The 27,426-nt window shown below is 39.7% G+C and overlaps 1 protein-coding gene across 1 annotated transcript in view; it reads right to left on the bottom strand.

Moving 5' to 3' along the window:
* The window catches only part of ENPP1 (ectonucleotide pyrophosphatase/phosphodiesterase 1), a 72,699-nt gene extending 45,490 nt beyond the window's left edge, over positions 1 to 27,209 (bottom strand). Inside the window, exon 1 of the mRNA XM_078447321.2 lies at positions 26,946 to 27,209. Within this exon, the coding sequence (XP_078303447.1) occupies positions 26,946 to 27,185 (240 nt within the window). The 5' untranslated portion in view covers positions 27,186 to 27,209. The remainder of the gene's footprint in view (positions 1 to 26,945) is intronic.
* Between the last annotated feature and the right edge of the window lie 217 nt (positions 27,210 to 27,426).

The following is a 27,426-nucleotide window of genomic DNA, read 5'->3' as shown; positions in this document are numbered from 1 at the left end:
ATGAAAACTATGGGAAGATTTGGTGGTAAGCAAGCATTTAAATCATAAGCACGCGGGGGTACCCTGGGTGGCTCAGTGGGTCAAGCATCCGACTTTGGCTCAGGTCATGATTTCACGGTTTGAGAGTTCAAGCCCCGCACTGGGCTCTGTGCTGACAGCTCAGGGCCTGGAGCCTGCTTCGGATTCTGTGTCTCCCTCTCTCTCTGCCCTTCCCCCACTCATGCTCTGTGTCTCTCTCTCAAAATAAATAAATAAACATTGGGAAAAAATGTCTTTTAAATCGTAAGCATGCGATTAAAACACACCCAGTATATATAGGTCTCTCCTCTCATTAAACTGCAGCAGGGGCATGATGATTTTTTTTTTTTTATTACCTCTTCATTGCTAAAAAAATGTTACTTAGATTTAACTTTTATTTCTTTTTAAAATTTTTTTTAACGTTTATTTTATTTTTGAGACAGAGAGAGACAGAGCAGGAACAGGGGAGGAGCAGAGAGAGAGGGAGACACAGAATCTGAAACAGGCTCCAGGCTCTGAGCTGTCAGCACAGAGCCCGACGCGAAGCTCGAACTCACAGACCGTGAGATCATGACCTGAGCCGAAGTCGGATGCTTAACCGACCAAGCCACCCAGGCACCCCTAGATTTAACTTTTATAAGATAATGCAGAGCATGGAAATGAAACAGAAGTATGACAAGAGGAACAATCAATTCTCATCTATAATCACGCCTATAAAAGATGAAACTTACATCACCTACTACTGTGTTACCCAACTCCCACTCAGGATAGTTTTTAGTAGGAAATTTCAGAGCTGTGAAATCTAATTCAATTTTAATTTCTTCTCAAAGTAGATTAAAACAGCAATGTCAAAATCCACTATTCATTTTTTACCTCTATAACAATTTAGGTAGTTTTCATATTTTGATACTCTCTTAGAAACTAAAGATGAGATATTTTACCTTAGACCACATAGAGCCACCAGACATACAAGTAAATTGGCAGAATATTTTGCCTCTACGTTAGAAGACTATTGATTTGGGAGTTTCCTGCTTGTTTAGAGTACCTAAATCGTTTGGCCTTTCTTGGACATTTAATGAACCAAAAGAAATAGATATAAAGAAATCACTCAATTTTTTTTTTCTCACAGATTCCCTAAAACGTATTAATACAACATGTATTATTCTTTATTGAGCATTCATTTAAATATGAGTGCCTACTGTACACAGACCCTTTGCTAAAGGCCAGAGAGACAAATGAAAGCAACTCACACCCTGACAGAGAAATGAAGCTGGGGGGGGCGGGGTGCGGAGGGCATGAAAATAAATGATTACAATGGAGCTACAGCAGATATATGTAAAAAACTTTTAACATGCTGGAGCGCCTGGGTGGCTCAGTAGATTAAGAGTCTGACTTCGGCTCAGGTCATGATCTCATGGTTCATGAGTTCAAGCCCTGTGTCGGGCTCTGTTCTGACAGCTCAGAGTCTGGAGCCTGCTTCAGATTCTAGGTCTCCCTCTCTCTCTACTCCTCCCCCACTCACGCTGTCTCTCTCAGAAATAAATAAAACATTTTTTAAAAATGTTAACATGCTAATAGCACAGTGGAGAGAAAAAAAGGAAAGAATGGTGATTAAAAGAACTTCACAAAGACAGATCTGGAGACAAAGGGATTTCCCCTTCAGTCAATATACAAATGTTTGAGTGTCTGCAATATGCACTGTATTTAGATTCTGAGGAGGAGGGAGGGGTCCAAAATAAAACAAAAAAAGAATTTGTGGTGAAATCCCTAATCTCAGAGTTTACCATCCAATCAGGGTGATGACTTTAGAATTTGTTAATGACAAAGACAGGAAATGGTGAGAAGCAGCCTAAGAATTAAATCACGGGGTAGCGACAATCCGTGCAATGGCACTTTGTGCAAAGGCAGGGAGGTACAGAAAACCACCGCGGTCTGGGAGAAAGAAGGAGAGTGGTAACGACAATAAGCATGGCTTCTACAGTACTACGTGCTAGGCACTTTTCTCAGAGTTTTGCATCAAATCGTTTAATCTTCACATTATGACACAGATTACTGAGATTAACCCGGTTTAAGAAAATGGAGCTGCAGATTGCTGACCAGTGGCAGGGGCAAGATCCGAATTTAGGCAGTCAGGCTGTAAGCAGTGGGGCAATAGGTGGACACGGGAGTGCCTGAAAGAGGACTGTGCCTTGGGAGCAGGTAGCAGGGAGCTGCTGGGGCATTAAAATATGAAACTGATATGATTGGATTTACAAATTCTTTTTTTTTTTTTAAGTTTATCTCTTTTGAGAGAGAGACAGTGAGAGCGAGCGGGGGGAGGGGCAAACAGAGGAGGGGGGAGAGAGAACCCCAATCTGCGCTATCAGCGCGGAGCTCAAGGCAAGGCTCAAACTTACCAACTGTGAGATCATGACCTGAGTAGAAACCAAGAGTCGGACACTTAACCGACTGAGCCACCCAGGTGTCCCTGGATTTACAAATTCTAAAAAGAGTCTTTGGCAACATTATGGAAAGCTCTGGTATGAGTCCAAGAGTGAAATGATTTCAGCGCTTGGTCTTACCTGCCTCTCCTTTCTCAGGAGACGCTCTGTCCTCCTCCATCTTTCCTCATCCCAACCACTACGGCTCTCACCATGTTCTATGAGATCCATGTCGCTGACCAGACTGTGAGTTCCGGGGGGGGGTGATTTACTTATTTCTCTATTTTCCATGTCTAGCATGGTGCCTAGCACATAGCAGACATTCGACAAATAACTGTTGAGCTGAAAATCAGCAAGTTGTGACTTCATTAAACACAATTTGGGGGAAACCATAATCCTCCCCCTTTTCTTCATATGACTTCACAAAGTCAGCCAGTTTAAGTACCTTTGTATCTGCTTTATATAAAGGATGTCTACAATACGTAGACATGAAAACATTTTTTTAGGAAATGGTATATTGCCGGATTTGGTATTCAAATGTGACAGGTGTCATATAAACGCCTATCCGATGAAGATGAATTAGCTGACCACACTGCCTATCACTCCTCTGGCCTCTGGCCAAAGCTGCATGCCTTCTGAAAACAACTCTGTAAAAACTCAGATCGACACAGTGCTGAGTCTGCAGGGATTTCTTTTTTTTTCCCCAGAAGATGAGGATTAGATACTCAGAAACTTCCACAGGAGATTCAAAGGGAGGTTCAAAGGAAATGCTGTACTCTTGAAGAACTTTTCAGTATTACAAAGTAGTATTAATTTCTTCTCAAAGTACACGTTAGAACAACTGCTTGAGTGGATTAAAGAACTTTTTAAGGAAAGAGTTCTCACTTTTGCTTGGCCTCTTATACCCTCTCTATCATTTTAGTTATGTTTGACTTAATTGAAGGTTTTCCCAAATGGCAGTGATATTTTATGTAATTTATATAAATGATCAAATGAAAATGAGGAAAGAAGACACCAAGCACTGAACAAGTCTATCACTTTGGGGCAAACCAAACTCAATCTCTGAGTAAGATATTAAACCTCTGAAGAAGCTGGCTTCTTCCTGGTAGAGTTTCAGGTTCAGAATGGCTAGGGTTCAAATCCCACCTCTCTCAATTCATTTTTGTCAGCATTCAACAAACATTTCTTCCGAGCCTACATGTCAAGACTGAACTAATGCTGGGAATACACCAGTGAACAAAATGATTTCAGTGCTTACATAGAGCTTACATTCCAGTGACTTCTAGACAACCACGAAATGTGTGATAAGGGAATGCTTCATATCCTAACTAAACCTCATTTTTAAAACATTTCTAATGTTTTAAACATTAGAAACATTTCTAATTCTGATAATACCTACCTTACAAAGTTGGCACAAGCTTTGAGCATAATGTACAGAAAGTGTCCGGATTGGTGACGGGGGGCACAGAGGTGCTCAATAAATGACCGTTCCTACTAGGAACAACTCACTAAGAGCCCCCTATAGATTCTTACACAGCCACAATATAACCAATGGTTAAGCCAACTACAGGGTATTCTTTTTTATATGCTGTTAAAAGAAATGCCATAAATTACTATATTAACACTTTCTTCTTCTTCTTCTTCTTCTTCTTCTTCTTCTTCTTCTTCTTCTTCTCCTCCTCCTCCTCCTCCTCCTCCTCCTCCTCCTTCTCCTTCTTCTTTCTTTTTTGTTGTTGTTACTAATTCTGCAGTAATCTGTTTTCAACAGTTGTTGAAGACCATGCAGTGGTTAAAAAGGACCCTATCCAAAGGATGCAACCGAAACAGAAAAAAGGCAAAGTAGTATTTTGTCGGGGATGGTGGTAGCAGTAATTTTAGGTATATCCATACAACAGCTCTCCAAACCATGCTAATGAAAAAGGGACCCATATAAACACCAATCTGCATATTAAAGAATAATTCAGATCCACGTTTGCACATGTGACAAAGTATGCTTGGGCTGATTCAAATGCTGTGGGAATAAGAAGCTATAGAAAAATTCTGAAACACCTTAAAATATTCATATTGTTTGACTCAAAAATTACACTTCTTGCAGTTTCTTTAAGATAAAAAATTATCTATAAATATTTATTACAAATATTTACATGTAGCATTACTTACAAGAAAAAAAATAGACACATACGCAATCTCCAGCAATTGAAAATGTCTAAATATGAAATACTTATGTAATTGAATACTATACAGCCAATAATGATGACATAGAAGAAATTTAATAGCATGGGGAAAGACACATTATTGACTATAAACTATAAATTATAAAATAAAATGGCAGTATAGTCCTAATATTCTGCTATACATGTATATTTTTTATAAATAGTCTTACATCTGCCTGATGGGCTCATATGTGATTTTTTTTTCCTTCTTGGTACTTACCTTTATTTTCCAAAGTTTCCACAGTGAACCCATATGCAGAAGAACTAAGGGGGCTAGTAGATGGGTATTAGTGACCCAGAGTAAAGTTTTCCCATTTTGACATTTTAGGGATCTTTCAGCATAAAAGGCAACTCCTCCCTGCCTACATACTCTAAGCAAACTCCAATCAACAAATTCTGATTCCATTCAACCTCTTTTTTTTTTTTTTTTTTTTTTTTAGAGACAGTGAGAGCTAGCAGAGGAGGGGCAGAGAGAGAAAGGGAAGGAATCCCAAGATCCCAAGCAGGCTCAGCACCACCAGCGCAGGGCCTGATGTGGGGCTCGAACCCATGAACCGGGAGATCATGACGTGAGCTAAAATCAAGAGTCAGATGCTTAACGGACTGAATCACCAAGGCGTTGCATTCAACCTCATTCTTAAATATCCCTCATTCTTTCTTTTTTAAATTTTTTTAATGTTTATTCATATTTTGAGAGACAGAGAGTGAGTGGGGTAGGGGCAGAGAGACAGGGAGACACAGAATCCGAAGCAGGCTCCAGGCTCTGAACTGACAGCACAGAGCCCGACACCGGGCTTGAACTCACAGACTGTGAAATCATGACCTGAGCCGAAGTCAGACGCTTAACCAACTGAGCCACCCAGGCACCCCTCCCTCATTCTTAAATATCAGTCAACAGCCATGATTCACCACTCATCTGAGGTAAGCCTACAATATAAGATAAACAAAAAGTGTAATATCAACACAAAGGAAAAAAAAGGGAGAGGAAGAGAGAAAAATATTAAAAACAAACATATAATTAGTATTCTCAGTGGGATTCAAGATTTGTGCAAATCCTCAAATCCAAAAGTCCTAATGTCAAATATCCAAAATGATATATCAAAGAAGGCTCATACTTACATGATTTTCAAATTCCAGAACACCAATGACAAAAAGACCTTAAAGGAAAAGCTATGCCAACTTCATTTAAAAAACAAAACAAAACAAAACAATAAAGATGTATAAGATTGGAGTTAGTTTTTCTTTAGAGGTTTAGTAGAACTCACTGGTAAAGCTCTGTGGGCCTAGAAAGATCTGTGTAGTAAGCTTATTAATTTCTGGTTCAATCCCTTCATGGGTTTATAGAATTATCTAGATGCTCTAATTTTTTCTTGAGTCGGTTTTGGTAAGTTGTATTTCTTCTTGGAATTTTTCACTTCACCTACATTTTCAAATACATTAGTATAAAGTGATTTATAGTAGCCCTTTGTTATTTTTCCAGTGTTTGTACATTTTGTATTTGTGATCCTTCGTTCCTCCCTGATATAATGTGCCTTCTTTCTTTCTTGGCTTAATTAGGCTCACCAGAAATAATATTCTATTTTAAAGACTCTACTTTTTGCTTTGTCAATCTTCTCTTTGATATGTTTATTTTTTGTTTTACTGATTTTTGGTCTTGTCTTTATTTTTTTCTTTCCTTTTGTATCCTAGGTTTAATTTTACTCTGTTTTTCTTTTAATAAGTTAAAGATATAGACACTTAGGTTATAGCTTTATAGACTTTTTTCTCTTTTAATATTACTTTTATTCTAATTTTTAAACCCCTTAAGTCATTGTTGTTTTATAAGTTCATTTAGATTTATCCAAATATTTATGACTTTATGCATTTTAATGCATTTTCCTTTGCACCTTTCATCTGGAGTCGTCTAGAACCCATTTTCTTCTACCTAAAATATATCTTTTGGAATTTTCCTGATGGCAGATTCTTTCAGTATTTGTTAGTTTATACATGTCTTTATTTTGTTTTCATTCTTGAAAGGCATTTCTTTTCTGGATATATAATTGCAATTTGGCAATTATTTTCTTTCAGCACAGGGAAGATGTCATTACACTATCTTATGCTTTTAATCATTGCTATTGAGAATTCAGCTGTCAGTCTATTGTACTTTTGAAGGAAATAGGTCTTTTTTTAATACCTTTAAATATGCTTACTTTTAAAAAAAAATGCTTACTTTTACTTTTGCATTCTGCAATGTTATTCTGTCATTTGTTGACTATATATATATATATATATATATATATATATATATATATATATATATATAATTTATTCTGCTTAAGATTCAATGTGCTACTTAAATCTGAGGATTGGTGTCTTTCATCCGTTCTAGAAAATTGCCACCTCTTCAGATAGTATTCAAAATAAAAGGAAAAAATGGATAATATTAACAGGAAAATATTAAACTACAAAAAGTGACCTAGAAAGTCTTTAAAAAAACAAATAAAATTTCTAGAAATAGGGGCACCTGGGTGGCTCATCGGCTGAGCATCTGACATTAGCTCAGGTCATGATCTCATGGTTCATGGGTTTAAGCCCTGCATCAGGCTCTGTGCTGACAGCTCAGAGCTTAGAGTCTGCTTTGGATTCTGTGTCTCTCTCTCTCTCTGCCCCAGCCCTACTCACACTCTTTCTTTCACTCATTCTCTGTCTCTCAAAAATGAATAAACACTAAAAAATAAAATGTTTATAAAATGTCTAGAAATAAAAAAATAAATTAATTCAGTGATGAGGCTTCACATCAAAAGGGACACAGTGAAAAACAGAATTAGTAAGCTGGAAGACAGTCCAGAAGACATTATCTGATATATATCACAAAAAGAAAGATGACAAGAAATTACCCTTCTTCCAATTCAATATTATTTCTTCCATATTTTCTTCAAAAATAGTCAAGGCTTTTATAACCTGTGTCTGATAACACTACCATCTGAAGTCACTGCTTGTCTGCTTCTGCTGTGTGGTATTCCTGCTGGCTTTTGCTCACGGTGCCATTTTCCTCCGTGTGCCTGGTTGTTTTTAACTGTGTTCTGTTTATTGATGTTAAAGATTTTCAGGAGTTTTTAAAGCCTAGGATGAAAGTGTTTTCCTCCAGATAGGATTTATATTTGCTCCTGCTAAAAACATTAGAGAAACTTCAAGTTTGAGACCACCTTCACAACTTGAGGTAGATAAAGTGAGATCAACTTGCATATATCTTTATTTATGGGAAATATACCATAAATTACACAGTAGCTAGATCCTTCACAGATTGTTCTAACTTCATATAACATAATACAAATGTAATATATTTAGAACATAATTCATAGCATATAAGATATATAAGCATGCACAGCTTCTTTAAAGAATGACTTCAAAACTTTATTTCTGATTTATGATATGTTCCAGAAATATACCTTTTATATTTCTGTCTCTCTTACCAATTGTCAAGCTCATCAAATTCAGTTTAAGAAATATTAATGCTTGCCTTTACTGTATCAGGGGACATCTAATATGATAACTGTCTTAAGTAGAATGCCCTTTATCCTCACAGTTAGGTCAATTTTGGCACTTATGGAAATAGTGATATTTTTATTATCTCATTAATAGGTCTCAATTAAGAGTCGCAGAAATCATTATAGTAATATTTATCATCTTATAGCTAGTATAGGTGCACGACTACAAGGACAGAATGAGGAGCAGGTGCTAGAACAAAAGAGAAATAGAACAGTCATTTTATGAAGCTTTCAGGAATAACTAGCAATTTATTGAACCACACACACACACACACACACACACACACACACACACACACACAACAAAACCCAAAAAATCCCTACGGTTTTGGTGGACAAAACCATTTGCTATCAAACCACTGCTTCGAAGAGTAACTAGAAGGACCAATCGGAAGACTAATGACAACCCAACAGAGGGGACACTATTGTGGTTCCTTTGGATCTACAAAGATCCACGCATATGAGGCACAACTTGTTACTACTCCCTGCTCAAACCCAGCTGCTAAAGCACTTCTAGGAACACTCTATTACAAGCAAGCTAAGATCATAAGCCACAGCACTGTCCCTCAGAGACATTCCTAGTAATGTGGATTTAAATAAATAAATATAAATAATATAAATATAAACATAAATTTAAACATAAATATAAATAAATTAATAAATAAATAAATCTGCTCCATGGATACCAGTACAGCACTTTCCACAAACATAAAGGGGGAAATATCAATTTTAAAGTGAGAGGTATTAAGACAGGAGTCCACAAAAACAATCTTTGAAGACATATCACAGAAATTTTGTTTGACCTTCTAAAACTCCATCATCAACACATTTTTTTACAATACTGATTAACAGAATTGCTGAATGTATGCCACCATTTCAAACAGTACTTGCTTCTAATTTGTCAGAAATCGTGCTATGAATCTGTTACATTTTTTTAAATGGCAAATACTTCTCATATTTAGTAAGCAGGGGAAATCAAGAGCAGGCTTAGTTTAAAAGACTTTATCAAAGTAGATTCTTGTTGTGAGTAAGGGGAAGTATATTCACAATGAAAAACCACACACTCTTCTTTGGAAGATTTAGGTTCTTTTTCTAGTATCTTTAAAAAAGAGAAAGAGAGAGAGAAATAAAGTCAGAAGGAGGTAGAGCAGTGTAGTAGGACACAAAATAGAAATCCTTAAATTATTACTATTTTAAATACTGGCTCTCTTAAATGCTACCATTTGTCACTCCGGGGCTCTGGGCATCTAACCTTTTCCTAGGTGAGAAAGAAAGAAAATAGCAAATAGATATCTTATAACATTCAGGTCTCATAGTATGTATATGAAAGATGGAGAAGACAATGCCCCCAGTCTAACATAAATCTGTTAGATGCTACTGATAAAAGAATGTGCAGTTCAAAACAATTATGTTGAATAAACAAATTTCACATTTGGTTGAACTAGTCTCTTGGGCTGATAAAACAATGAGATTCTCCCCTTAACTAGAATTAGTAGTCCAGAAAAGAGCTTTCGGCATCTTTAATACTTAAGCAAATAGTCATTTCAACAATTCCCTGATTTTCAATGACATATCTATCCTCATTAAGCAAGCATTTTTAGAAAAGTCTCAAAGAAAGCTCATATTAATAGCCAATAGGGCTGGTGATGATCATTGAAAAATAATCTTTTTAGGGCAGATTAAAATAAAATATCAAATTAAAAGGCTTGCTTAAGAAAACAGAAACAATGTTAGTACTTTGCCATAAACCATGAGGAAATCATTAAAATCATAACTGTTTTCAATTAAAGATATAAGTATGGCAAAATTGTGGCCCTAATCACAAAAAGAGCAATAACTCTCATGCCTTTATTTTCAAATAAGGATGTGCATTACATTTGAAGTTTTGTGATACCAAGGAAGCCACATCATCTATAGTCCCACATTGGGATGGAATATTTTCTATGGTGCCTGATAAACCTAAAATACCTAAGAATCTACTTCTCTCTGACAATTGATCCTACCTTTATTTGGATCACTCCTGACCCCATCTCCTATACCCTCCCCTCTTAAGGAATATTACTCCGTATATGTAAATGTATTAAAATTCTTGGGGTGCCTAGGTGGCTCAGTCAGTTGAGCGACCGACTTTGGCTCACATCATGATCTCATGGCTCATGGGTTCAAGCTCCGCATTGGGCTCTGTGCTGACAGCTTGGAGCCTGGAGCCTGTTTTAGATTTTGTGTCTCCCTCTTTCTCTGCCCCTCCACCATCCATGCTGACTCTGCCTCTCTCTCAAAGAATGAACAACCATTAAGACAAAAAACAACAAAAAGAAGAGATTCTTGGCTGACTCTGGAACATAGTATGGAGGTTCCTCAAAAAGTTAAAAATAGAACTACCCTATGATCCAGCAATTGCTCTATGAGGCATTTACCAAAAGGATACGAAAACACTGATTTGAAAGGACACATGGTCCCAATGTTTACAGCAGCATATACATACACACATATACACACACACAGTAGAATATTACTCGACCATAAAAAGGTTTGCAACAACTTGGATGGAGCTAGAGAGTATTATGCTAAGGAAAATAAGTCAGAGAAAGACAAATACCATAATGATTTTACTCATATATGGAATTTAAGAAACCCAACAGATGAACATAGAAGAAAAAGAAAGGCAATCCATAAAACAGGCTCTTAACTATAAAGAACAAACTATGGGTTGTCGGAAGCGAGGTGGGGGGGGGGGGAGGGATGGGTTAAATGGGTGATGGGGATTAGGGAGGGCACCTGTGATGAGCACTGGGTGTTATATATAAGTGATGAATCACTACATTCTACACCTGAAACTAATATTAAACTGTATGTTAACTAAGTGGAATTTAAATAAAAACTTGAAAAAGAAAAAAAAAAATTCTTGGCTGAACACAGGCCAGTGGAATAACTATTAGGCCTGTTATCATAAAAAGAACTGGAAACACCACCCCTGGAGCCTTACTTCTGCAGGCAAAGCAGAAAGGGGATCAGAAACTCACCTGAGCATATCCTCCATAGTTAAAATTTTTCCTGGGATGCTGCAAGGCCTCCAGAGAGCTGAATTCTCAAGTGTCCCTTCCTATTATGTTCATTTAATTTTTTTTCAGTTTGAGAAATAACTGACATACATCACAGTATAAGTTTAAGACACATAGGACGATGGTTTGATTGACATATATTGTGAAATGATCACCATGGTTTGGCTAAAAGCCATCATCTCACAGAGATACAATAGAAAGAAAAACTTGTCCGTTTATTTTTGTTTCAAAAAGTACCAAGCACTTCAAAGGGAAGAATATCCAGCAAATCACTTCTCTAAGATCTCACCAATTGCTCTCACAGACCATTTCCCTCTGAAGTTAAAGGTCAAGGGTAAAACAGTCATTTGGTGCATTTGGTGGCTATTTCAGTAGTAAAAAGCGATGGTTTCAATAGAGATTTAGCTCGGACGGCAACCTTCACTCCATGACCTGTACGCCCTCACGGAATCTTGAGAGGTAAGCACCTAATGAACAAGGTTTTCAGGAACAGAAAACACCTCAAAACAAAGCAGGGGCTGCTCTTCAAAAGGCTGGAGGGCAACTCCTCAGATGCAGCTTCCTGCCATGAGGGCTTCTGTTTACACCCACACAAGGATCATGCTCACCAGTGATGACAGAATTATTAAATATCAACGCTCTCTTCTTGGTCTGATGGTTTATTTAACTGTTGTTTATCTTCAGTTAGCAAACTACATTTTTGTGGCTTTTCTTTATGTAATCTGACTTACTGTGGTTTCTTAAGAAAAGCAATTGAGAAAAGATCTTCAGGAGCATGTTTAGTAAACTGGATTTCTATCTCTTGCCTTCTAACAAAATAAAATGACTGATGGAGTAAATATTTAAAGGTTTAATGAGAAATCACTAGAAGAAAACCATGGGCAAAATGTTTATCATTTTAGGGTGGTGAACACCATCACAAGGATGGCACAAACTCCAAAAACTAGAATGGAAAAGTTAACGTATTTGATCCATAACAATAAGAAATGTCTGTAATGCCAAAGAAAAAGAACATCGACCACAAGAAAAACTGGAGTGGGGGAACTAGGATAAAACACATTTTCAACACACAACAGAAGGTTAATGTCGATGATAGATAATGAGTGCATAAAAACCAAGTAGGAAAAGATAACCCACGGTTTTAAAATACCAAAAGTAATAAACTAGTCTAGGCAAAAAAGAGAGACAGCTAATAAAAATACGACATTCACCTTCATTAAAAATCAAAGAACTATAAATCAGAGTCCCTTTCTTAGCCAATGAAATTGAGAATCATTAAAAAAGATTAGTAACTACAAGGATGTAGTTGGCAAGGATGTAAAAAGAGACAGGCACTTTCCCCACTATCTTCATAAAAACGTATGTTCCTTTCCAAAAGGTCATTTAGATTAATCTACCTAAATTCAAAATGTACAGAATCGCCACTCCTGCCATTCCGAGTTTAATAATTCATCTGCTAGAAGTTTTCACATAAGCGTATAAGGATATGCATACAGAGATATTTCTTTATTGCAGCATTATTTATAACAGCAAAAAAATATGCGAATATTTTCTGTTAATAAACAACTGAATAAATACAATACATTATGGTAGACCCAAACAATAGAAAACACTGATCAATTATTTTGAAATTAGGTAAATCCATCACCAGTGTGTTTCCTCTTAAAGCCTTCAGCCCCCATGTACGCAGTCTACTCTGAAGCTATCATGCCGTATGTCCAAACTATCCCATGCAAACATACAGACCACAGGCAGAGGTCCCTCCATGGGAGCAGGATGCCTGGCCAGTGGAGCAGATGCCCCACTCCATGCTGCTGCAACTCCAGCCACCATCTGACTGCAACCACATGACAGACCCTGAGCCACACCTGCCCGGCCAAGCTTTTTCCAAATTCCTGATTCATCAAATACCATAAGAGGGTTTTGAATCTGCACAACTGATGACCAGATGCTGAACAGGGATGAATTTATCAATCAAGTTGGTAGTACCAACCAGTATGCCTCTCTGACCATAGGAGAGGACACACGTCTCCCAGATTTTGTGCCTAAATCATTCCCGAGGTAAAATGATCAATGAAGCAATGGAAGAGTTGACTCTGCTTAAATACACAAATGGCCAGCTTCATTCAGAGTAATGACCTGGTTCCTGAGCACTTCACTGGACGAAGGGAAATGCCTGAAAAATACTCCACACAGTGATATGGGGATGTGAGCGATGTGATGAGTACTTTACTCCCTTTGCTAGATGCGCAGAGAATTTAGGCGCAAACATTTATGCAAGTCCACTTCTAATTTTCAAGTGGAAAAGTAGACTGGGTTATACTCACTAGTTTATAGTATTAAGAATATTAGTAAATGTTTAGGGGGAAAAAATAGGACAAGATGAGCCTGAAAGTCTGAATCCTCTTGTAGTACCAGAAAGTGAAGGAAGTGTTACACAAACACACACACACACACACACACGGAGTGATGGGGGTGTGTCAAAGGGACACAGGCCCCAACTCCCAATGGCCAAAGCTGGAACAATTTGAGCAAAAGTACAAATAACATATTTTTGGATATAAAGCATAAAATAAATATGAATGAGTTCAAACTGATATAAATAAATGACTGTATAAATAAGAACAGACCAATCTCCAGTACAGAATTCGGCATAATTTATGTGGATGAACCACCTTCAAAGTAGAACATACTCTACTCTGTAAGTGTGGGCTGGGCTTTCAAAGAGTACAGGATGGAAAAGTACAAAAAAAGACTATCTCTACAGCGAAGAACGCTGAAAAACACTAGCTCAGTGGTCTGCCTCCCCAAAGTGAACGTTCCCACTCTACTCATGAGAAAACCGTCGGACAAACCGCAATTGCAGGACATTCCACAAAATACATGACTAGCACTCCTCAAAACTGTCAGAGGCATCAAAACCAAGGAAGTCTGAGAAACACAGCCACGAGGAAGCTACAGAGATGGGACAACGAAACATAATGTGGTGCTCCTGGATGGGATACGGGAACAGCAAACAGAAAAGGACATCAGGGAAAAACTAAGGAGATGCAAATAGAGCAAGGACTCTAGTCAAAAAGGCTATACCCATATTGGTTCTTTAGCTGTGACAAATGCACCAGACTAAAGCAAGCTGTTAATCATCCGGGCTCTGGCTGCACCACCTTCTCCCTTTGCCCCTCCTGCCCTCCAGAGGGTGGCAGTTCCTTCCAGCTCCCCTTCATGTGGCGGCCTCATTGCCACACTATCCAGTCTGGCTTTCAGTCCAGTCCTCCCAACACCTTTCCAACTTGTTTCTTATACTAAATTCTCCTAATTAAATTACCAAGTATGGCCTTTTTGTGATTGGACCCTGGTGAATAGAGCAAGTGATCTCTCTCTCTCTCTCTCTCTCTGTCTCACACACACACACACACACACACACACACACACACACACACACACCAAGGCATGATGTAAAGGCATAATCTAAACTAAAATGAATATTGGCAAAGAACTTTCCATTTTGAAGATTCATGTGTTTTTCATTCTCAATCTCCTAGATACAAAAATATATATTTTTAATTAGATCTTGCTTCAGTTGGATTTCAAGAAAAAAAATGTCTGCCAAAATAATCCTGAAAATGGTGTTTCTTTTGAAGCTACGATCAAGACAGATATGAGTCATTAAATAAAAGTGCTAGTAAATGATTTTAGAACAAAAAAATTTTAAGTCTGTTAAGCTCATGAGACAGAAAAAAGAGGGAAAAGCAGCTCCTTTATGGTATAAGACATACCCTCAGGCTGTGGACAAAACAGATGGACTAAAAGGTAAGGAACTATGGATTTTATCCAAGGTACACTGTTTTTCTTGCCTAGGCAGGTATCTTGCCTTCACAGATGGTAGATCAGAGATAAAACACAAAAGGTGGAGACAGGACATTGTGCTCAGTTAGGTTTATGTGATTTGTTCCTGCGTTTTTTCCAAAATAAATTTTGGAACATAATGATCAGAAGAGTACCTTACATTTATTCTTGAAAGATGGGCCCGGAGGGAAATAAACAGCAAAAAAAAACTCTCCAGAGGATTCCTGGTAATTCTCCCCAAGGACAGAAAACGGGATAACAGGGAGATAACAAACGACCACTTACTTTCAGTAGAGACACAATAGTTACTCGGTCACAATTACAGTGGAGACTTAAAGACAGAACTTAAAAATTACAAGGGAATACAAGGGCTTATAATTTAGGAGGGAACATAATTTTAGAAATGTGTCACCTTTTAATGTGTATATTTAGGCTTAAGTCAACTTCATTACACTCATTCATTTGGGAAAAAAAAATCTTAAAATTACATTTGTATGAACAATCACAAAATTAAGCCTTTTGAGCAATTTATTTTGTTCTAACAAATGTTTCTTGAACAAAGAACATCTGTTCCATATACATTTTCATTATTACTTGCTGGAAGAACTATAAAAGTAAAAACAAAACAAACAAACAAACAAAAACCCAACAACAAAACCTGTAATATTACAACCCTCAAGTCCTAGCACAGAAGTTTTTAAGACGCTACTGTGGCATTTGCCTGAATTGCCCCCTTTGGTAGCTTCACCACCGGGCACTTGAAAAGTGGCTGACGTGACTGAAAACCTGAGTTCCTTTTTATTTCATAGGACTTTAGTTGATATAAATTTTAACTTAAATAGCTACATGCGGAACTTACATCTAGCAGGAAAAGAGAAAGCAGTTATGAAACGGCCAAGTAAAAAGAGAGTAAAAGCGAACTTTCCTCAGCAGCCATCCTTTTTAATTTTGTTCCTACCATTGAAACTAAAATGGTCTTTCCAAAACGTAAATCAGATTTTGTCATTAAGAATGAAAATAGAAACAAAAACAGACAGGAAAACAGTTCAGTGATGTCCAATTGCTCTTAAAAAGCAAAATCTGTCCAATAGTCTGTCTGCAAGGCCCAGCCTGGACCTGGCCCCAGACCCCCTTTCCAGCCTCATCACCCATCACACACCTGTGCACACCACCTAGCCTGGTCTCCTTCCAATTCGGGAATGGACACTACTCCTGGCTCTCCCAGGGCCTGTGTACAGCAGAATCCTCTTGGGTCACCGGTCACTTCCCCCAGGACACCTTCGACCTCTGTGACTAGGTCCCCTCCCCCTCAGGACTCTCCCTCAGGGCCCCCCTAGCTTCTAGACAGCACATACCACTGCGTCAACATGAGACAGTCTTGTAGGATTCTTTGATAACTCTCTGGTCCTGTGGGGGTGGACCATGAGAACAGGGAGGAAGTCTTTCCCTTCCCCTAGCCTCCATTTGGCCCCCAGCTTCTTACACAAGATTGCTCACACAGTAGGAACTCTAAATATTTATTTAGTAAGTTATCAACCTCAGCAATAACAATAAACCCTAATCTAGCATCTATACTGTCTCAGGTACTTTACTCATTAGTGTACATATGTTAATTCATTTAACCCTTAAAACAAACCTCTGAGGTAGCTAGCTACTGTTATTATCCCCATTTTACAGATGAGGAAACTGGGGCACAGAGAAGTTAAAGGACTTGCCCAAGGGCACACAGTACTTACTGGAAAGACAGGTTTCAATTCCAGCAGTCTGGCCCTTAACCACTAAGCTCGATGACCTCTCTGTGATAAAGTAGCAACTGAGACCTTCAGGGACAGGGGATATTGAGACAAAGAGCAGCTAAGGAATGTTTTCCGTGACAGGGGAAGCTGAGTTGGATCCCAGGGAGTATCTGGCGTCAGGTAAGAAATAGGGAGGTAAAAGAAAAAAAAAAATCATTCCTGGGGTAGAAAACAGAAATCATTAACACAAAGTGTATTTGGAAAACAGCACAAATCTGAGCCGACGATAATAGAAGGTATGTTTCAGCAGAGCTGGGACACCAGGGGGCACACATCCTGAGACCCCGTCTGACTCTCTCAACTGGCCCAGTAGCATAAGAACAGAAGTTGAAAACAAGCTGAGTCTTCGAACATCTGAATCCAAATTAGGCATATAACGTACACATGTCCCATCTTACAGAAAGGACACAGAGTCCCTCTAACAGGTGGGTCCCAGACCGGACTTACCAGCCATCACGTGTGCTCCCTCTTACATCGTACAACTTTGCCAATCAAAGGAGAAAAAGTGCTTCACATCGAGTTTGACAAAGAGTCAACTCCATAAAGGCATGTATAAATTCGCCAAACACCTCCAGAGCTCTTACCATGCACAAAGGTCTACTTTAAGTGCTTGACAAATACCGCCTGACCCATGGCCACACATATACATCACAGACCTCCAGGACTGCTGTGACTGGATGAAGCTGAAACGCCCAGTCCCCAAGTGGTAACACTGGTACTCAAGCAGTGAGAAACAGGCAAAAAGAAGGCTGAGTTTAGGGGCACACACTTCCCCTCATGTATTATGTTTAGGAAAACTAACAACTGAACCATAAGAAAGAAGCCTGAGCAGTGGAGGTAAAGCTGAGCAATGAATAAAACAAAAACTGTGTTCTAAAAAAAATCTGAATGAATGAATGAATGAACGAATAAAACAAAAAATGTGTTCTAAAAAAATTTGTTTTGATTACTGGGGACTAAGGTATGAGTAGAGACGCCTCCAAAGTTTACCCCATGAACTAGTAAAATAAAAGTCTTGAAATCCTATTCTTGAAAGGCTGAAAAACTGTCTAGCACTGACAAAATCTCGTGGTAGAATACAAATGAAAAGAAATGGAGCAGTATCTGTAAGGTGATCTCATTTTTGTTAGAAAAGGAAGTGAAATGCACACATGGAAAACTCCTGAGGTTAAAAAGAAAGATTAACAGCAGATAAAAAGAACGCAATCTTTATTTTCTTACACTTTTTCACATTTTCTGAACTTTACATCACCTGTAATATGAAGTATTTTTATAACGAGGGGAAAATTATAAGCTCTCTATACAAAGATTTTAGACCTAGAAGAAAGCCAACCAACTCCAAACCCCTTGTATCATGGTCAAAGAAACTGAAAGTCAGAGAAGCAGAGCAAATGTTCAAAGGTCGCACAGCAACTACTTCCTATAACTCCAAGTTTCAGGCTCTTTACATGACCCCTGTCTCTTAAAACTGCTTGAGTCATCCCAGAAAAATCAATGCCCCCTTTTCCTTTAAAAGCTTCCAGACCTGGGATGCCTGAGGGGCTCAGTCAGTTAGGCGTCCAACTCTTGCCTGCAGCTCAGGTCATGATCTCACGGTTTGAGTTTGAGCCCTGCATTTGGCTCTGTGCTAACAGCATGGAGCCTGCTTGGGATTCTCCGTCACCCTCTTTGTCCACCCCTCCCCCACAACCTCTCTCTCTCTCTCAAAATAAGTAAACATTTTTTTTTTTTTACCAAAAAACATTTTCCAAGAGATGACCAATGTATAAATACTTTTATATGGCAACATTCCTCACATTTACTTCTTTTGAGCTGATCAGTAAGGTATTTTAGTGTACATGTAGAGTTGTTCTGTACTTATTTCTTAATTCAAAGAGAGACAAGAACAACATGGTCTATTCATAATGCTCCTAACCCACACCCTTCCCACCTGAATAGACTCCATTCACCTGTTTCCTAGTTTCCAGGAGATTCTAATCTAAGTGATGCTGGATGGCTCTCTATAGGAAGCCTATGTGTTTGGATGATGAAATATTATGGAATAAACTCTGCACCAAGGACACTTCACCTGACTCAATGCCACCTGAAAATGCCCTGGTCCAAGATTTCTTTGTTTTGGTTTTGTGTCAAGTATATTGTTGATCGTTGAGAAGGTACTGGCAGTGGAAAGTCTGAACTGAAGAGTTCTATTGATGGTGTGATGTAAAAGTGAAACCCGCTGGGTATTCAGATGGATGTTTGAATTGGAAGGAACATCCAAATATTATCAGGTCACAGCAAAGGCAGAAGCTGGCACAGCTGAGAGCAATGAAGAGCAATTAAAGGACAAGCCAGGACAGAGTGAGGAAAAGGCAGTTAAAGTACAAGAAACAAATGAGAGCGCAGGTCAGCTCCTGCCACATGGAAACTGCACACGTGATGGGAGGGAAGAGACAGTGTATGTCATGTCCTGTACACGCAACGAGAGCAATGAATGGGCACCTTTAAGCAAGGCGCCTCTGAGGTCCAAGGAAAGAAAGGAGCCAAATGCAACCAGCAGCAGCGCCATTTCAAGCCAAAGCCAACACAGTTGAGGTCTTTAAGGAACAGTCAGGATTTTTTTTTTTTTTTTAATCGTAGCATCATGTATGAGGTCTGTGGAAGAACAAAGGCTAATTAGCAGCCCCAGCTAAAGAAATTCAGGCTGGTGTGCCTTCTCTACCAGTTCATGATCCTTAAGGAGTGCTGCTCCTCAAACATGAACGTGTAGACGAATCCCTGGGGATCTGCAAAAACAGAGATTCTGGTTTGGAAGGTCTGGGGGGGGTGGGGCCCAAAATTCTGCATTTTGTACAGGTGCCAAGGAGGTGAGGCTGAGGTCTGCAGACCACACCTTGAGTAGCAAGGATGTGAATGTCTCCTGAGTAAGGAAAAATAAAAAATTCAGTCACACTAAAGCTTATCAATAACCACAAGAAAAATGACCACGTATTCAGGACACAAACTTGAAACAATATTAACGAACGTTCAATACTGTTACATTCAAATCCATTAATCTCTCTTGCCCTTTGAATGAAACTTACACCCATTCCTAGTTTTGTAAATCATCCATTGGTCCCTTGGAAAATACTGGTTCACTGAGTTACGTAGTTCTTTCAAATGTTGACACAAGTCATCATACCTTATGGGAAAAAAAAAAGTCGAACTTCTTACTATCTTCATCAATTTCTTCAGAAAAGTCTTTAAAATTTGGAAGCTACCAATCATACAATAACAGGTACAAGTTCCCCAAAATTCTGATTTTTACTGAAAAGACTGGATTTTTACCATAGGCAACAGGTACCTTAATTTGTTTTCCTTCAAGTGACAAGCTAACATTATTCATTTTGAGAAAATGTGGGCCAAATACTAAATCCGAATAACCAGTGCGTGTTGGCCATTCTTTCAAATAAAAACGAAAACTGGTGTTCCAGGAAAAAAAAAAAAAAGCAACCAGTCCAGCTCAAAACTCAATCACAGTTTCCCCTCCGGAAAACAAAAGCACTTCAGACGCAGCAGTGCGTACTTCCAATTTCCCACCTATTAAAAAGGTAGGTAGTTTATGGCTGAGCTTTAATAAAATCTGCTTCATCAAGGACATTTTTACCGACTCACCCAGTACATTCTTTTAAGTGAAACTGACTTCTTTGTGTTTTAGTAGCAAGTGCAGGACCACCTGCAGCTGCTGGTGCGACCCATTGCCTTGATCCCTGCTAAGGCGACAGCAGTGGTCCCTGCCACTGCCTTCATGCCCTCAGTGTCAAGGTCAGCACAGTGAAAAGGGCAGGCAACATCTGACTACTGTCGCTAAAATCGTTTGCAATCCATGGCCCCCTGGCCACCCAGGGACCCACCCACTGCAGGTTGAGGGCTGCGGTCTAAACTATGTGGATGTGGGCTCTTGAAACTTTGTTCTACTTGTGTTGTCTTTTGCTTAGAAACATATCTATTCAAAATAAAGGTACTCTGGAGCAACAGAGACTCTATCTGGAAAAATGTCATAACGACGGCTGTATTTTCTTTTGCTGCACAACAGCATCATAAAAAACTACTTGAGCTGCTTTCCATTTCTCTCTCCACGACAGACCGTAGGCCCCAGACGCTTACTTATGTCAAAAAGCATTTCAAGGGAAAGAAATCAGCTTTAGAAACAAGCTACTTTTCTCTGAAATACTTCCTGAAAACCAAGCTAGAATGCTCTTTGAGGATCTCAGGCCATGCCTGTGATAGAATGTTTGCCACCTTAAATCTGTGTAAAATCCTATGATATGGGGAGAAAAACGATCGATCCACAAATGAGACATGCTTGTGAAAATGTACTCCCTTCACAATGACTTTCTATCATGACTCTATTTTCCTATTCTGGTACATTTAAAAATGTATTAAAAAGGAAACTCAAGGGTGCCTGGGTGGCTCAGTAGGTTAAGCATCTGATTCTTGATTTTGGCTCACGGCTTGAGTTCCCGCCCCATATCTCCCTCTACACTGACAGTGTAGAGCCTGCTTGGGATTTTCCCTCTCTCTCTCTCTCTCTCTCTCTCTCCATCTCTCTCTCTCTGCCCCTCTCATGCTCTCTCTCTCCCAAAACAAATAAACTAAAAGAAAGAAAGAAAGAAAGAAAGAAAGAAAGAAAGAAAGAAACTCAAATTAAGAAGATGAAAATCGTTTTCCTCAAAATTTGTATACATTGGAAGTTCAGAATAACATGTGATTATTGACATCACACTGATAAAAAGGCATATGAATGGGATGCCATTTGCCATTAATACAGAATAAAAATCTGTAGTTAAAAGTCCTTGCATAGTTTCCTACTTACAGATGGCAGATGACTTTCGCCTATAAATTTAACCTACTCTTTCTAGAAATAGAATAAATACACCAACTACACCTGAATAACTTAAGGTACATGTCATAATTATGCAAGATTATTTGGGTCCATTCCTATCTTAGTGCCACTCAAACTGCTGTAACAAAATGTCGTAGACTGGGTAATTTAACAGAAATTTCTCACAGGTCTAGAGGCTGGCAAGTCCAAGATCAGGATGCTAGCCAAACTGCTTTCTGGTGAAGACTCTCCTCTTTCTGGCTTCTTTTTTTCACTGTGTCTTCACGGGACCTTTCCTCAGTGTCAGATGGGCATGGGGGAAGGAAGGGAGGGAAGGGAGGGAGCCGGCTCAGCTCTCCTCTCTCTTCCCCTTCCTGTACAGCTACTAATCCCACCATGACAGCCTACCCTCACAACCTCATCTGAGTCTAATCAACTCCCAAAGACCCCACTTCCAAATATCATTATATTGGGGGCTTATGACTTCACCATATGAATGTGGGAAGGACACAGACATTTAGTCCATAACAATTTCAAGCTTTCTGAACCATAACCACTGGGATTGGAGCCCAGCAATCTGTTGTCCTTAACAGTTTTGGGCTGTTTCCTAAGCACTCTGCTGTTTGAGAAACCTGACTGCATGCCTGTGAGCCTCAGTTTCCTAATCTATCAAGTAGGATTAATTGTCACCATACTTAACTGTTTCAGAGTTGCTGACGCGTTGAGGATCAATTATCTGGGAAAATGTTTTCTAAAACTGCAAAGTGCTTTGTGAATGATAAACTTTTACCACCTACATTTCCACCAAATCTTATTCTAACATCTAAAAGTGAGCGAGGATAAAATAAAGATTATTATAGATGTTATCTTAATTCTTATAATTAAACCTCAGATAACTAAAATACTCAGGAAACAGAGTGTTCTAGTTAATATTTAGCTGGACATTCTGGTCACTTTAGAAAAGCCCTTTCAAATATATTAATGTATTTACTTTCCGTGGTAAATACATCACTTAGATTTGATTTGATGTCAAAGGATTTTTATTTTGAGCCAGTTTTCTGAATATCAGTTCTTGTTAGGCTTAAAAGAGTAATCTATGCTCTGCCTTGAACTCGTTTGCTAAAAGGTTTCATGGTAGATAAAGGCATGTTTATTTTAACCAAGGTAGTTCTCTAATTACAAGTTGTATTCCAAAAGCTTATTTGTTCCTAAGTTGTTTGAAACATGAAATGTCTCTCTCCCTACCCCCCCAATTATGAATCATAATTAAGTTCTCTAGCTTGTCCAAAAAGCCCATAAACACAGATGAAATACATTTGCTATGAGTTACAAGTCACACAGATACTTTGCAGTGGAATTTATCAAACTCAAACCGAATATAAAACTATTTTCATTTACCTTTAATATTAGTATCTGAGAAAAAAGCTAGCTGGAGGAAGATGAGAAGATGGTAAGAATTTCTATAAATATTATGAGCCAATGGTCCTCAGTTCTGTATTATACACAATGTACAAGGTCTCTTAACACAGCCACTAGCCATTAGGAAATAATGGGGGTGGGGGACAGCAACACTGAGTGTCCAGAGTTAACCGAACAAGTGGAATAGATGGGAAAAAAGAAAATGTTGAAAGGATGGCTGTGTATCCATGGAGCGAAAATAGGTGAGGTATCAATGGTGACAGAGAGAGACCAGAATATGACTCAAAGCAGAAGGAAGTAATAGAAAGCAATGCTGGAGAAAACAATACCCCACAAAAGCCAAAAAGACTGAATTTGGGGTATGATAGCAAAGTCACCAAAACAGAAGAGGCCTCGATACAAGTGGAGGAGACTTTCCTTTGTACCTGCAGGATGACCTACCTTATGCATGCCAGATGGCCACACTTGGGTCATTGGAACCTGAGAGAATGCCCAGGAGTGAGGTCCTGATTCTGAATGCAAGTGATCACAGGGGCCTTGTCTGGCCTGTCCTAAGGTTGGCCTTGGCTGGAAACTGGTTCATAGTTCATTCACTGCCTCTTCCATCTCCCAACGCCCTAATGGAATGATATTCCAGTTTTGATCTTATCCCTGAATTTATACCCAAGAGCCATACCTACTAGTGCATCTATATTTAGATTCCTGAGACTCCTGACCTTCAATTGGTCATGTGGGTCTGTGGATGTATATTCTGTCTTCCCATCTTGCCCTTTGCCAAGGTAAAGTGTCACTTGGTCTAAGCAAAAATGCAGCGCATTCACTCATTCAACCAAAAGCCAACATTGAGTGTAAGGCACCTTCTTAGGTCCAGTAGTAAACACAATCATCTTACTTGGCTCCTAGAAATCTGTGATGCATTTTATCACAACGTGTGACACAAAAACCATAAGAGGCAAACAGGAGCCTTCTCTGACCTCTAAGATGCTCTGGTCATGTTGAAATATGCGAAACCATGGCTGGCCGGATGTTAAATTTTACAAAGCAAAGAATAATGCCAAGTCCAAATCTGATTAAGAGCAGAGAACCATCTTGATTGTTCTCCACATTGTACTTTAGAGATAAGACAATGCGTTGTAAAAAGGGGAGAAAAGCTAACCAAAGTAATAATTTTCATACCCAAACTTCTGATAAACAAGGGCAACCACGGCCACTTACAAAGAACTCTTTCACCGAAAGGTGAAAGTAGTCCCCCATAACTACCACCCATACATACAGCCCTGTACACATACGCAGGTGTATGTATTCATAAGCACAGCAGAAGGCCAGAAACACAAAGTAATACTGTAGAGGAACTCACTGGAGAATGGAAAAATGTACTGCATTGTGGCTGAAAGTTTTCTGCCCTTGGGGTGCCTCGGTGACTCAGTCAGTTAAGCATCGGCTCTTGATTTCTGCTCAGGTCATGACCTCATGGTTTGTGAGATTGAGCCCTGTGTCAGGCTCTGTGCAGACAGTGTAGAGCCTGCTTGGGATTCTCTCTCCCTTCTCCCCAATCTCTCTCTGCCCCTCCCCCCTCACAATAAATAACTTTTTTTTTTTTTTTAAAGAAAGTTTTCTGCCCTTTAAAATACCAGGAACAAGAATTTTTTTTCAAATCTTCAAGTACGACTTCAGTTGAAGTCAAAATTTCAGTTCAAAATTTAATTTGGAACCAGGGAAAGGCATTCAGTATTTAACATATCTACTGAAGCATATAGAGAATACTTGTATTTGCCCTCTTAGTTTTCCACAGTCTGGCTCAGTGCCTTTCCAGGGCCCAGGGCCAAAAGCCACCAGAGACTGCAATTCTTTCCCTGGGATCAAACACCATACCTAAAGAGAAGGGAGGGTAGAGCAGGATCTTTCCTTCTTTACTGCATCATTTAAGCTTAGCCAAAGTATGTTCAGAAAAATGCGAGAGTTGCCACTGATTATTCTCTGGAAGGCAGCTCTTGTGATTATCCTGCTAGATAAAAACCATGAGGCTGAGGACCATATCAGTGATTGGCCTCTAGGAATCCCAACACCAGATGCAATTAGTCCATTTCTCCAAGTTTATGAAAAGTGTGTTGATGTTTAACTGGAAAAAAGGAACCCCATAATGCAGCTCCTTTCTAGAAGACATGTTCCAGAACTCTTTGACGTCAACTGTTAAAATCCCTAGAGGTGCAACATCAGAGCACAATGGAATGCTGTTTAGCTGATTGCACGTGTCATAGACTGAAATGCGTGTTTCAAAAATAGGACTTTGCTTATACCTATTGTGGATCTATAAGTAAATGAGTAGGAAAGATTTAAAAACTGAATATAATAATTGGCAATTTAGCAACCTTTCAAGACTACAGGCATTTAGAAATGATTTCACATTAGAGTTGCGCACAATGTACAATTATTGGATAACTTGTAGTGGGCTAAGCACGTGAAAATAGTGATACTAAATCATTTAAGTGATCATGTTCTAGAAACAAAAGTCTCACATTAACAGAAAGAAAAAAAGGTACTCAACAGATAAAACCTAGGTTCTCATCAATAACACGTGTTCTAGACTCAAACAGTGATATATGATGCAAAAATATATGTTGAGATACAAACATTATGTGGTTTGCAACCCTTCCAATCTTAGGCTTAACTTCTAAGTACTAAGCATATGACACCATCTTTTTAGGAATGTTGGTTCCTCAAAGCATTATAACCTCTCCATGAAACCTAAAACATAGTGAAAATGGAAATGCTTATGAAAGGAAAGTAGATTTCATACATTAGAAAAGATATTCTCTACACAGCATTGTTCAGTCATAGCAAGTGATAATGTTACTTCCATATAATACAATAAAAATTATGGCTCCTTGCAAGTTTCAATTTACTTCCCCACAGACGTTGTTCCCATTGGATCCCCACAATAATTCTATGCAGTGGGCAATGAAGACGATGTCCTCATTGCACCAAATAAGAAACTGAGGTTTGGGAGAGTTATACAAGGACTTAGCAACCACTAACTAAACCAGGAACCCAGGCTCTGACTCCATCCAGCACTTCCTACCATCCATCTAGAATGAATTCCCACCCCCTCCCCCAACACTTTATAAAAGTGACTGTGGATCTTGCAACTGTCCTAACAAATAGCAGAGGAATAATGGCTACTTTTGTTAGCAACAAAAACCGTGTAACCTACGGTTAAAAGAGTAGACAAAGAATGGTAAACGTTTCTTCACATTCGCATAACATGAATATTGATGAATTTCTGAACAGCTGCAAGGAAATTCCTCAGTAGAGCCAAGAGAAAAGGTTTTTCCTAAAGTTCCTGACAAAACTTGAAGAGTTCTGTTAAATCTTTTCAAGTGAAATTAGTTAATGCAAAGAAAGTCATCAATACTGCAGTCGCAAAAAAAAAAAAAAAAAAAAAAAAAAAAAAAAAAGTTGGTCCTTCCTAAGACTGACAACTTTCGGGCTGGCGGGCTGGTCATTTTTCCCTTCTAAAAACTTCGTACTCTCATGGGGAGGGGTGGGGGGACGAGGTGGTATCTCCAAAGATCACACTATGAACACTGTGATTTCCTAAGCAGGCCCTTAGAAGCATCGGTGGCACACGTGAACGTGACCTACTCCCCCGGGGTAAAGAGAAGAACAGTGCGGAGCGCGTGCAGGCGAAGAGGAGCGGCAGAAACGCTGCCTCTCTCCGGGCCCCGGGTGCTGACCGCGCACGGAGCGGAGGAGCCGGGCGCCGCCCTCCCCGCCCTCCCGGGCGCCGGGCCGCGGACCTACCAGCGAGAGCACCTTGTAGGTGTTGGGGTCCTTGGCCGTGCGGGCGTGCGCCGCCTTCTCCAGCGGCTCCTCCCCCAGGTCCATGGGGGCCAGTAAGGACGCGGCCGCCTGCCCTTCCCCGGGTGCCTGAGCCGCGCGGCCGTGGCTCGGGTCGTGGCCGTTCCCCGCCGGGCCCTCCCGGGAACCGTGGCCGCCCTCGCCGCCGCTGCTCCCGCCCCCCGAGCCGCCGCCGCGCTCCATCGTGGCCCCCGGCGCTTCGGCCCCGCCGCCTCGCTGCGCCTTTAATAGGCTCCGCGCCGGCCCCGCCCCGCCCGCCGCCGCGCCCGCCCCTCGCCGCCAGACCCTTGGCGCCGCGCCAGCCGCCCCGCGCTAGAAGTGAGGGGAAAGCAACTCAACGCCCCGGATTATTTGGCTTCCTGTCTGATTTCGGGCACTCTGCGTGTCGGTTATTTTGGGTCCTTTACGTGGGCGCGTCTTTAAC

Source organism: Panthera onca, chromosome B2 (genome assembly GCF_046562875.1).
Source record: "Panthera onca isolate mPanOnc1 chromosome B2, mPanOnc1 haplotype 2, whole genome shotgun sequence".
Taxonomy (NCBI): domain Eukaryota; kingdom Metazoa; phylum Chordata; class Mammalia; order Carnivora; family Felidae; genus Panthera; species Panthera onca.
The sequence above is the reverse complement of the archived record's forward strand: the minus strand, read 5'-3'. Positions and strand labels throughout refer to the sequence as shown.